Raw genomic sequence first — 14021 nt, 5'->3', positions numbered from 1 at the left:
CCAATTTCCGCCTCTTCAGTGTGAGGAGTCACTCAAAGGAAATTGAACAATAGACAGGGAGCATTCCCCGAGGATTAAAACCGAATGTTTTTACTCGTCACTCTGCTGACAGCCCCGCAGCTGGGTAATGCGGCCTGGCTGGTAATTGTCGCTGCTTCAAGAAGGAAACTTGGCGCGGGGAAGCAAAGGGAAAATGACCTGCCGGTGCTGTCTGGGAATCTGGGAATCTGGGCATCTGGGAATCTGGGAATCTGGCTCACTTGTGATGCACTCCCACTGAAATTTCCGGGCATGGGAGTTCGAACCCAGGCCACTCCATGATGTTTTGTCGTTTTTTCAGCTTGCATGAGGTGTGCCAATTGTTTAGAAAGTACAAATTAAAACACTAAGTCTTCCAGTGCACACACACACACACACACACACACACACACACACACACACACACACACACACACACACACACACACATCCACACACACACACACACACACACACACACACACACTCACATCCACACACACACACACACACCACCACCACCACCACCACCACCACCACCACCACGAGCCGTAGTCATTTACAATGGAGAAAACAAGCCCCTCTGGTGAAATTTGCAATCGAGGGAAAGGATTGACCTCGCTCTCCATGCTTGTTCCCAGGAGTGGAAATGGAAAATGTTATGATCAGCGACATGGAAGCGAAGGTTTTGTGATAAAGAGACAAAGGGGACTCTATTTTCCCATCTGAGCATTTTCTCTTGTTGTTTGTCACTGATGGAGGAAATGAAAGTTTGGTTTAACGTACAATGCAGAAATTAACAAAAATTTAGTTTTACTCTTCTTTCCAACTCAGATGACTGAGATAATTAAGTTAGGGGCCATCTATTTATTACATATGCAACTGACGGAAAGGGTGGATGGCGCAGATATGAAATGTCTTAAACTTGAGAAAAATAAGAAAAGGAAGGATGATAGGAGAGATAATGGATCCTCACCTTGTTTTGTTTTTTTACCTTTGGCTTCCTCTCATCTGGTCATCGCTTGGTCATACGCTTGGTCATCTGGTCATACGCTTGGTCATCTGGTCATACGCTTGGCGTCATCACTCCCATAGACAAGAAGCATGCAAAATGTCCATTCAGCTGCAGCTTACTTCCATCAGGTTTATTTCCAGTTGTAAACAAAGTCATGGAATCAATCATCTCAGCTGACATAGTCTTTCCTTTTCTCAAAAGGCCTGATCTGTGATTATCAATTTTGTTCTGTGTCACGCAAAATCACTCAACTTTGGCTATGCAGCCACTTTGCGCTCATAATTTGGATGGTGTTCCTGAATTTAAAGCAAGAAATCGGGGCTCTATCTCTTGACATCTCGGGAGCCTTTGACATTGTCTGGCACCCCGCATTGCTAGCCAAGGTTTCTGCCTGTGGTGGCCTCCTTTTCGGAGGCATCCTTGTTTTGATGACCTCTTTGTTTCGACGACCTCCTTGTTTCGACGACCTCCTTGTTTCGATGACCTCCTTGTTTGGGTGACCTTGTTTTGGTGACCTTGTTTCGGTGGCCTCCTTGTTTCGGTGACCTTGTTTTGGTGACCTCCTTGTTTCGGTGACCTTGTTTTGGTGACCTCCTTGTTTCAGTGACCTTGTTTTGGTGACCTTGTTTCGGTGACCTTGTTTCGGTGGCCTCCTTGTTTCAGTGACATCCTTGTTTCGGTGGCCTCCTTGTTTCAGTGACCCCCTTTTTTCGGTGACCTCCTTGTTTCAGTGACCTACTTGTTTCAGTGACCCCTTGTTTCGGTGGCCTCCTTGTTTTGGTGACCTTGTTTCAGTGACCTCCTTGTTTTAGTGACCTCCTTGTTTCGATGACCTCCTTGTTTTGGTGGCCTCCTTGTTTCAGTGACCTCCTCGTTTTGGTGACCTCCTGGTTTCGGTGACCTCCTTGTTTCGGTGACCTCCTTGTTTCAGTGACCTCCTTGTTTTGGTGGCCTCCTTGTTTCGGTGACCTCCTTGTTTTGGTGGCCTCCTTGTTTCAGTGACCTCCTTGTTTCGGTGGCCTCCTTGTTTCGGTGGCCTCCTTGTTTCAGTGACCTCCTTGTTTCGGTGGCCTCCTTGTTTTGGTGACCTTGTTTCAGTGACCTCCTTGTTTCAGTGACCTCCTTGTTTCAGTGACCTTCTTGTTTTGGTGGCCTCCTTGTTTCGGTGACCTAGTTTTGGTGACCTCCTTGTTTCAGTGGCCTCCTTGTTTCGGTGACATTGTTTTGGTGACCTCCTTGTTTCAGTGGCCTCGTTTCGGTGACCTCCTTTTCGGTGACCTCCTTGTTTCAGTGACCTTGTTTCAGTGACCTCCTTGTTTCGGTGACCTTGTTTTGGTGACCTTGTTTTGGTGACCTCCATGTTTCAGTGACCTTGTATCAGTGACCTCCTTGTTTCAGTGACCTTGTTTCGGTGACCTCCTTGTTTCGGTGGCCTCCTTGTTTTGGTGGTGACCTTATTTCGGTGACCTCCTTTTCGGTGTCCTCATTTCAGTATTAGAGGGGTTTGTATGTATGTGAATGAACACTGCTGTTATAACATCAGGATTAACTTTCTGTATTGATCTCCATATTTAAAGTTGTTGACAGTTGCTGTCCATCCCTTGTATTTGCCAAGAGATTTATTTGAAGGGGGATATATGGCATTACTCAGCTATGTGAGCTTTTCCCGGCGATGGTTTCAGGATGTGTTCGACATTGAAAAGTTCTGGAGTTATTGGTGTTATGGTGGTTACCTTTTGCCTGTGGGTCGGCGGCAGCACTGCCTGACCCCACATCCCGATATAAACGTTACAGCGGCCTTTGGTGGCCTCAAAACCGACGTCAAGGACGACGTGTGGTAGCTTAGTACCTTCCTTACCCAGATTCTAGAGTACCTACACCCAAAATTTGGGGCCTCCAGGTGCTATGGTTTGGCCGTGAAAGCATAACGTGCAAATGTTTAAAACAACCGTATTCTTAAAGAATGTTAGTCGATTGTTTTTTAGATTTTCATTCACTTTTGAAGTGGTCGCTGAACTCTCAAACAGTTCCAAAGTTGTGGAAGTTTTCTGTCATTGCAGCTGTACCTAAAATACCCAAACAGGTAAATTTTAATGATTATACACCAGTAGCATTACAAACTCCTATACCCATCCAATGTTTGGAAAGGATCGTGAGAAGCATTCTGGTGGAGCAAACAAAGGAATGTATGGATCCTTTTCACTTTTCAATTTCTTTATCGGGGGAAGAGAGGTGTTGAAGATACAGCCATAGCCTTGTTACAAGGTGCATGAACACCTTGAGAAAGCAACATTTTATACACAGGTTTGTTTGTCACAGCCTTTAATACTATTCAGGTTTGTTTATTGTTGGAGAAATTGCAGGTTATGGATGTGAATTCAAATTAAAAATTTACGGACAACAAATGTTAGACTGCAGAAAGTTCATTTAGATAGGCATTTTCGGACTGTATCACTTACAACATCACATACTTTGTTTTGTCACTGACCTTTTTACCCTAATTATAAAAGTGATTTTGAATGTACAAGTTCTGGCTTATCATCATATTTTATGGTAAAATATGCAGATGATGTTTGTTTTGCTGGAGTGATTTCAAAAAGACAACAAAAGATATACAGACAATGTTTATTCCTTTGCAAGTGGTTCCGTGGGTAGGGAAAACAAGATTTTAACAAAAACAAAGGAAATTGTTATCGATTTAAACAAAACAAAGGAAATTGTTATTTAAATATAGAAATTGTTGCACCATATACAGACTTGGCATTTAATATGGAATATTTTTTTTGTGGGGGTGAACTTACTTTTCAAGATGTCTTAGAACCAAAAGTTCATTGGAATTATGTTGAAATTATTCTAGATTTTGTTAATGTTACCTTTAAAAGAAACAAAAACCACATTTGACATTTCGAAGCAAATAAATTGATCCTTGAAAGTGATGTAAACTGATATCGAACTCAATTCACGGACAGTACTGTGTTAAACCTCTGTACGTTTCCCAGAAGTATCTCTTTATTTTGCACATTAGCCAAATTTTTTTTCAACAAAAACAAAAGTTAAATTACGACTGGGATTACGGACAGTAAAATTACAGTTCAGTACTTCGTGTAACCCCCACGAGCATTCAGGAGAGCACGTACACGTTGAGGCATGCTGTTCACGAGATTTGCCAAGGTTTGGACAGGAATCGCTTGCCATGCAGTGACAATAGCCTGCTGCAATTCATGCACAGAGGTCGGCTGCTGGTGCAAGTGGTCGATTTGACGCGTTAATTCTGCCCACAAGTTCTCTATCGGATTCATATCCGGGGACATGGCAGGCCATTCCATATGTTCTACACCACGGTCAGCAAGAAAGTGTTGGATCATGCCAGCACGATGAGGCCGTGCATTGTCATCTTGGAAGACAAAGTTTCCTCGAAAGGCTGCACGAGCAAATGGAAGCAATGTTTCTTCCAGAATGACCCTGTACTTGAACTGGTTTGTATACTGAATCGAGGCTCGTGAAAGAGCTGACATTTACTGCACAAACAAATCAACCAGACAAACAAAATATATAAAAAGAGGGAGCGGAAGACAAGAGAAGGGGAAGCACACAAACACTTGAGAGCACACAACATTTAAGAGCAGGGAGATGTGTGGGAGGGAGAGGGCTTGGGGGGAGGAGGCGTGGGGACAGGGGGGGGGGGGGGGTTCCATTCAGAACAACCAGGTCAGTTTTGCCCCCTGCATGAAAAGCAGCCCAAACGGTCACCCCATCACCTCCAGCTTGGACTCTTGGCACTATACAATCTTCGTTGTGGGCTTCATGCAATTGTCTGCGCACTCGGACGCGGCCATCTTGACGATAGACCATAAATCTAGACTCGTCACTGAAGGTCACGTGATTCCAGTGTCCTGGCTGCCATTGACGGTGCTCTCTGGCCCACTGCAATCGGCGCTGGCTGTGTTGTCTGGTCAGGCATGGCTTTCTCAGGGGATGCCTGGCACGATAGCCTGCTTGAACCAGTCGTTGGTTGACTAGCCTTCTGGATACAGGCACATTTGTCAGTTGCTGCCACTCAGCCCTAAGCCGATTAGCTGACTTGGTACGGCCATTGCAGACTAACCGGTGCAGCTGGCGATCATCTCTCCTTGTGGTTCTGCGTGGACGTCCTGGCCTCGGTATTGGAGTAGGGACACCCCTCTGAGCATTTCGTTTCAGGATATTTGACACCTGACCTTAAGTGATGCCATACTGCCGAGCAATAGCACGCTGTTTCATGCCAGAATTTCGTAAAGCCACCACTCCATGACAAACAGCATTGTCAAGTTGATGGATCATCTCCATAGGAAGCGGCAATAACTTTTGTAGACGTGCAGCAGTTGTTTTCCATTAATACAGAACGCAACAACCCTTATATACCCGATTGTGAAGCCAATCGTCAAATGTACCTGTCCTTACATTTTGTCATGCCACCTGTGATATAATCCTGTTATTGACTTCTTGCTGCGAAAGAGAATCAGTGACATGGTTCTTTCAACAAAGACATCACCGAAGGGTAAAAGAAACTCACCAGATTGATATACTGAGTTCAGAAAGTAAACCCAAGTCAAGGAAAAAAATATATTCCATATTAAATGCCAAGTCTGTATTTATAATTGAGGGGAAATAAAGGAAATTGTTTTAGCTTTAAACAAAAACCAAATAAGTTGTTATATATTTTAACATAAACAATGGAAATTGTTATTTAAATATAGAAATTGTTGCACCATATCTTTATAACTGAGGGGAAATAAAGGAAATTGTTTTAGCTTTAAACAAAAACCAAATAAATTGTTATATATTTTAACATAAATAAATGAAATTGTTATTTAAATATAGAAATTGTTGCACCATATCTTTATAATTGAGGGGAAATAAAGGAAATTGTTTTACATTTTAACATAAACAAAGGAAATTGTTCTATGTTTAAACAAAACAAAGGAAATTGTTTTACATTAATGGAGGGGAAATAAGGAAGTTGTTTTAGCTTTAAACAAAAACCAAATAAGTTGTTATATATTTTAACATAAACAAAGGAAATTGTTTTACATTTTAACATTAACAAAGTAAATTGTTGTATGTTTAAACAAAACAAAGGATATTGTTTTACCTTAATGGAGGGGACATAAGGAAGTTGTATATTTTAACAAAAACAAAGGAAATTGTTATAAATATAGGAATTGTTACACCTTATCCTTATAATGGAGGGAAATAAACGAAATTGTTATAGATTTAAACAAAAACAAAGGAAATTGTTATCGATTATAAAAAATAAAATAAAAGAAAATTGTTATAAATATAGAAATTGTTGCACCATATCCTTATAATGGAAGAGAAATAATGGAAATTGTTTTGGCTTTAAATAAAAATAGAGGAATTTGTTGTATATTTGAACAAAAACAAAGGAAATGGTTTTACATTTTAACATAAACAAAGGAAATTGGTTTCGATTTTAACATAAACAAAGGGAATTATTGTTTTTCCCTTTGGAAAATCTCTGGAAAATCTCTGGAAAATTCTCTCTATCTCTTTGCTGATGACTCCACTCTCTGCCGCTCCATTCCTCTGCCCTCAGATCGGCAGTCTGCAGCCTCCTCACTCTCTGAAGACTTGGACAAAATCACAGACTGGTCAAACAAGTGGAACATGTCTTTCAATCCTGACAAATCTCACTCTCTTACTATGTCTCTCCGAAAAGATCGACTGGACAACCCTCCCATCTACTTTCTCAACAATCCTCTCCAAGAAGTTCTGTCGCTCAAGCTTTTGGGTCTCACCATCTGCCATGATCTTTCTTGGGAAAACCACATTTCCAAGCTGGCCTCCAAAGCCAGTCGCCGACTGGGCATCCTCCGTCGTGCGAAGTCCTTCCTCGGCACACCTGAGCTCCTCACCACATGCAAGGCTTTCATCCGCAGCTCAATGGAATACTGTTCTCCCCTATGGGCCGGTGCTCCTGCCTCACACCTGGCCCGGCTTCACGCTGTCGAAACCAAAGCTTTCAGAATTATTGGAATCTCCCGCGATGAAGCTATCTCTGAGGGCCTTTCACTCACTCACCGCAGGCAGGTAGGTGGTCTTTCTGTCTTCTACCGACTCCTCTCCAGCCTTGCACCCCCAGCTCTCTCTGTGCTCTGTCCCCCAAATATTCCTACAGGTCGCACAAGATCTGCCTGCAACCCTCTGATGGTTAAACTGCCGAAATCTCGGCTCTCTGCTCACCTTCACTCTTTCATTCCTCTTTTCTCCCGCCTCTGGAACAAACTCCCTCACTCCCTTAAATCGCACTCCTCCCTCCAGGTCTTTAAAACAGCTGTTCACCACCATCTCTTATCTTCCCCCATCCAAAACCTTGATCTTTTCTACCCCCGCTAATTCACCCCAGCTCCACCTTGTTTGAAATTCCAACTTCTTTCCTGGAAGTCCTGGCAGTGTCCATATGTTTTATACCTCTCCCACCGCCCCCTTCCCATGCCCCCCCCCCCAATGCCCTCTCCCTCTCACAGATCTCTCGATGTCTCCATGTCTCTCGGTCCCTGCTCTCAAAATAATGTTGTGTTTGTGTCCTTCCCCTTCTCTCCCCATCTTGTCTATCGCTTCCGATGTTATATGTTTTATGTGTCGGTTTGTCTTTCTGTGTGATTAATGTTCGCTCTTTCACGAGCCTCGATCTTGTATACAAAAATAAAAATAAAAATAAATATAAAAAAAATTGTAATTGTAGAAATTTTTACACGTTATCCTTAATGGAGGGGAAATATAGAAGTTGTAGATTTTAACAAAAATGAAGGAAATTGTTATGGATTATTATATTGTTTTGGACACACAAAAACAGGAAATCATACTAAAATACAAAATTTGGTGTTTGTTTGTCTGACTTTTGTTGACCGGGATACATTTGATCGTTCCTTATCCAATCACAACCAAACTTGGCAGGGGGACTGAAGGTCACGCAACAGAGGTTGTAGCGATTTAACTTCCCCCCACTCCTCAAAGTTGTTTTCTTCGCCAAAGGGGTTGTTTGTTGAGGTGTATATCCGTGTTAAGATAGCTTCATCGTATCGTTTTTCCTAAGCCACTTCTCATTACAAAAGTAACAAGAAAGAGGAATCAGAGATTGCAGACCCTCGCCAGGACGTATTTTCAGTGGTTTTTAAAAGGCTTTTGTGTTAAAACAAATATGGCGGCCGAACCATGTGACCGATGACGTCATCGTTTTTTTTTTCTCCACCAATTTTTCCCAAATGATGCTCAAGAAATTTCATCTTGATGGATGAAATTTTGTACTTGTCGAATTATGACGTCATAATGGAGGCACCTATGACATCATAATTAACATATGTTATTCCACATAGAGAGTTCTTTACAATGAGCCATGTCTCCATTTTTTCTATGCAGTGCTTTCAGAGATATAGAGGTGCAAATGTTTTTGTTTTTTCCAAGATGGCGGGCGAACCACGTGACCGATGACGTCATCATTTTTTCCCCCCACCAATTTATACCTAGGTGTTAACCCTGGTGTTGGGCTAGCGGCTAGGGTGCCGGCTTAGGATCCAAGGATCCTGGGTTCGTAATCCCGGTCGATTGCTGAATTAACGCCAGGGGGGTTGACTCAGCCTGTCATCCTTCCGAGGTCGGCTAATTGAGTACCAGTTCACTGGTAATTCCCTGTTTGTCGTTAAAGGCGGCAAAAAGGGTTGGCGTCAGGAAGGGCATCCGGCCGTAAAACATTGCTTCAAAAAGGGGACCGAAAAACAACAACAACCACGGTTCCCGAAAAAGGCCAACCCCCGCTTTGCGGGGAAAAATGGCCTCTAAAGGTGGTTTTTATAATGCTCAATAAATTTCATCTTGATCGGATGAAGCTTTGTACTTGTCGAATTATGACGTCATAATGGAGGCAACTATGACATCATCATTAACATATTTTATTCCCCATGGAGAGTTCTTTATAATGAGCAATGTCTCAATTTTGTCTATTCAGCGCTTTCGGAGATATAAAGGTGAAAAGTTTTTCGGTTTTTCCAAGATGGCGGCCGAACCACATGACCGACGACGTCATAATTCTCATTAAAAAATTCTGCAGGTGGAGTTGCACCTATGGCGAAAATTTCCTGTCAATTGGACCAACGGTTGCAGAGAAAATCATATTTATTCTGTGCGGACAAACAAACAGACAGACAAACAAATGGACTCAAATGCAATTCCCTCTCCTGTGGCGGGGGTAAACATACAAAATGAAAATTGATGATTTTATGCAGCCTTGACCTTTGAGTTTTTGATATAAAAAAAACAATGGACTCCTACCTTTTGATTAGTGAACAAATTCAGTGATCAGATATGCAAATTCTTTAAATTTCAGGTCAATCGGATGGAGATTAATAATTTTACGTGACACTGACCTTTTGACCTTTTGACTAAATTATTAATTTTCCTTCTCCATATTCTCATTAAAAAGCTTTGTTGAAAATATGATGACAAAACTCAAATGGTAAATTTAATTTTCAGGTCAATTGGATGAAAATTGATGATTTTATGTGACGCTGATCTTTGACCTTTTGACAAAATTATAAATTTGCCTTCTCTGTATTGTCATAATAAAGCGTTGGTGAAAAATTGATGACAATAGCTCAAATGGTAAAAAGATGGCCTGGACAGACACACACAGGCAGACAGACAGACAGACACATAGAAGTGATTGCAAAACGCCGTCTCCTACTGAGCATGGGACGGGCTAATAAGACAAGCCTGTGCCCCATGGGACGGGCTAATAAGACAAGCCTGTGCCCCATGGGATGGGCTAATAAGACAAGCCTGTGCCCCATGGGACAGGCTAATAGGACAAGCCTGTGCCCTATGGGACGGGCTAATAAGACAAGCCTGTGCCCCATGGGACGGGCTAATAAGACAAGCCTGTGCCCCATGGGACGGGCTAATAAGACAAGCCTGTTCTCCATGGGACGGGCTAATAAGACAAGCCTGTGCCCCATGGGATGGGCTAATAACACAAGCCTGTTCCCCATGGGACGGGCTAATAAGACAAGCCTGTGCCCCATGGGACGGGCTAATAAGACAAGCTTGTGCCCCATGGGACGGGCTAATACGACAAGCCTGTGCCCCATGGGACGGGCTAACAAGACAACCCTGTGCCCCATGGGACGGGCTAATAAGACAAGCCTGTGCCCCATGGGACGGGCTAATAAGACAAGCCTGTGCCCCATGGGACGGGCTAATAAGACAAGCCTGTGCCCCATGGGACAGGCTAATAGGACAAGCCTGTGCCCCATGGGACGGGCTAATAAGACAAGCCTGTGCCCCATGGGACGGGCTAATAAAACAAGCCTGTTCCCCATGGGACGGGCTAATAAGACAAGCCTGTGCCCCATGGGATGGGCTAATAAGACAAGCATGTTCCCCATGGGATGGGATAATAAGACAAGCCTGTGCCCCATGGGACAGGCTAATAAGACAAGCCTGTGCCCCATGGGACGGGCTAATAAGACAAGCTTGTGCCCCATGGGACGGGCTAATACGACAAGCCTGTGCCCCATGGGATGGGCTAATAGGACAAGCCTGTGCCCCATGGGACGTACAACCCTGTGCCCCATGGGACGGGCTAATAAGACAACCCTGTGCCCCATGGGACGGGCTAATAAGACAAGCCTGTGCCCCATGGGATGGGCTAATAAGACAAGCCTGTTCCCCATGGGATGGGCTAATAAGACAAGCCTGTGCCCCATGGGACAGGCTAATACGACAAGCCTGTGCCCCATGGGATGGGCTAATAAGACAAGCCTGTTCCCCATGGGATGGGCTAATAAGACAAGCCTGTGCCCCATGGGACAGGCTAATACGACAAGCCTGTGCCCCATGGGACGGGCTAATAAGACAAGCTTGTGCCCCATGGGACGGGCTAATAAGACAAGCCTGTGCCCCATGGGACGGGCTAATAAGACAAGCCTGTGCCCCATGGGACGGGCTAATAAGACAAGCTTGTGCCCCATGGGACGGGCTAATAAGACAAGCCTGTGCCCCATGGGACGGGCTAATAAGACAACCCTGTGCCCCATGGGACGGGCTAATAAGACAAGCCTGTGCCCCATGGGACGGGCTAATAAGACAAGCTTGTGCCCCATGGGATGGGCTAATAGGACAAGCCTGTGCCCCATGGGACGGGCTAATAAGACAACCCTGTGCCCCATGGGACGGGCTAATAAGACAAGCCTGTGCCCCATGGGACGGGCTAATAAGACAAGCTTGTGCCCCATGGGACGGGCTAATAAGACAAGCCTGTGCCCCATGGGATGGGCTAATAAGACAACCCTGTGCCCCATGGGACGGGCTAATAAGACAAGCCTGTGCCCCAGTAGCGATGTGTGGTGAGGCGAGCATAGCGAACCGATCCACGCTGGTTCGATGATATAAGTTATACGCTTTAACTCGATATTATCGGAAAATTATTGAAATCAAACTTAAGTCTCTGCACATTATTAATTGCTCTGAGGTGTCCAAGATGCCTGAATGTTACTCATGTAGCTAAACCTTAGTCGGCGAAGTTCATTACAGAGCAGGTCCTCCTTGTGTTACAAATATTTGGGTTACACAGATGGTGTTGATGAAAAAGGGGAAGAACAAGAAACTGGAGATACATGACTCTCTCTGAACCAGATGGATTAACTTATGAACAAATGTTTCAGGGATGATAAACATATCCTCACCCAACCTCCTTTTCCTGTGTACTCAGGGATGTTCCTGATAGTGAACCAGCTGAGACACGAGCCAGCAATACTTGCCAGGTGGAGGGCTTGTCGGTGCAGGAGCTGACCGCCGTGCAACTCTGCATTCTGCGTAAACTGGCCTTGCTCAGACTCACCGGCCTGCTGGAGAAGCATTCTTCTTCCAACAAGATTGGCTGGAGCTGGTGAGCAACCAAACAAGTGTATGTGCTCAAATGGGAATACCAAACCAGTCTATGTGCTCAAATGGGAATACCAAACCAGTCTATGTGCTCAAATGGGAATACCAAACAAGTCTATGTGCTCAAATGGGAATACCAAACAAGTCTATGTGCTCAAATGGGAATACCAAACAAGTCTATACTCAAATGGGAATACCAAACAAGTCTATGTGCTCAAATGGGAATACCAAACAAGTCTATGTGCTCAAATGGGAATACCAAACAAGTCTATGTGCTCAAATGGGAATACCAAACAAGTCTATGTGCTCAAATGGGAATACCAAACAAGTCCATGTGCTTAAATGGGAATACCAAACAAGTCTATGTACTCAAATGGGAATACCATACAAGTCTATGTGCTCAAATGGGAATACCAAACAAGTCTATGTGCTCAAATGGGAATACCAAACAAGTCTATGTGCTCAAATGGGAATACCAAACAAGTCCATGTGCTTAAATGGGAATACAAAAACAAGTCTGTGTGCTCAAATGGGAATACTAAACAAGGCTATGTGCTCAAATGGGAATACCAAACAAGTCTATGTGCTCAAATGGGAATACCAAACAAGTCTATGTGCTCAAAGGGGAATACCAAACAAGTCTATGTGCTCAAATGGGAATACCAAACAAGTCCATGTGCTTAAATGGGAATACCAAACAAGTCTATGTGCTCAAATGGGAATACCAAACAAGTCTATGTGCTCAAATGGGAATACCAAACAAGTCCATGTGCTTAAATGGGAATACAAAAACAAGTCTGTGTGCTCAAATGGGAATACTAAACAAGGCTATGTGCTCAAATGGGAATACCAAACAAGTCTATGTGCTCAAATGGGAATACCAAACAAGTCTATGTGCTCAAAGGGGAATACCAAACAAGTCTATGTGCTCAAATGGGAATACCAAACAAGTCTATGTGCTCAAATGGAAATACCAAACAAGTCTATGTGCTCAAATGGGAATACCAAACAAGTCCATGTGCTTAAATGGGAATACAAAAACAAGTCTGTGTGCTCAAATGGGAATACTAAACAAGGCTATGTGCTCAAATGGGAATACCAAACAAGTCTATGTGCTCAAATGGGAATACCAAACAAGTCTATGTGCTCAAAGGGGAATACCAAACAAGTCTATGTGCTCAAATGGGAATACCAAACAAGTTTTGTGCTCAAATGGGAATACCAAACAAGTCTTTGTACTCAAATGGGAATACCAAACAAGTCTATGTGCTCAAATGGGAATACGAAACCAGTCTATGTGCTCAAATGGGAATACCAAACAACTCTATGTGCTCAAATGGGAATACCAAACAAGTCTATGTGCTCAAATGGGAATACCAAACAAGTTTTGTGCTCAAATGGGAACACCAAACAAGTCTATGTGCTCAAATGGGAATACGAAACCAGTCTATGTGCTCAAATGGGAATACCAAATAAGTGTATGTGCTCAAATGGGAATACCAAACAACTCTATGCCCTCAAATGGGAATACCAAACAAGTCTATGTGCTCAAATGGGATTACGAAACCAGTCTATTTGCTCAAATGGGAATACCAAATAAGTGTATGTGCTCAAATGGGAATACCAAACAACTCTATGTGCTCAAATGGGAATACCAAACAAGTCTATGTGCTCAAATGGGAATACCAAACAACTCTATGTGCTCAAAAGGGAATACTAAACAAGTCTATGTGCTCAAATGGGAATACCAAACAACTCTATGTGCTCAAATGGGAATACCAAACAAGTCTATGTGCTCAAATGGGAATACCAAACAAGTCTATGTGCTCAAATGGGAATACCAAACAAGTTTTGTGCTCAAATGGGAATACCAAACAAGTCTTTGTACTCAAATGGGAATACCAAACAAGTCTATGTGCTCAAATGGGAATACGAAACCAGTCTATGTGCTCAAATGGGAATACCAAATAAGTGTATGTGCTCAAATGGGAATACCAAACAACTCTATGTGCTCAAATGGGAATACCAAACAAGTCTATGTGCTCAAATG

General features: G+C 43.3%; 1 protein-coding gene across 3 annotated transcripts in view; it reads left to right on the top strand.

Moving 5' to 3' along the window:
- Positions 1 to 14021, top strand: part of LOC137438225 (rho GTPase-activating protein 7) — a 163695-nt gene that overhangs the window by 121295 nt on the left and 28379 nt on the right. For all 3 annotated transcript variants that reach the window (XM_068133301.2, XM_068133302.2, XM_068133303.2), the window contains one exon: positions 11799 to 11975. In XM_068133301.2, the coding sequence (XP_067989402.2) occupies positions 11799 to 11975 (177 nt within the window). The remainder of the gene's footprint in view (positions 1 to 11798; positions 11976 to 14021) is intronic.

Source organism: Myxine glutinosa, chromosome 12 (genome assembly GCF_964187855.1).
Source record: "Myxine glutinosa chromosome 12, kmMyxGlut1.1, whole genome shotgun sequence".
Classification (NCBI taxonomy): Eukaryota; Metazoa; Chordata; class Myxini; order Myxiniformes; family Myxinidae; genus Myxine; species Myxine glutinosa.
Note: the sequence above shows the minus strand (reverse complement) of the source record. Positions and strands in the feature narration are given on the sequence as shown.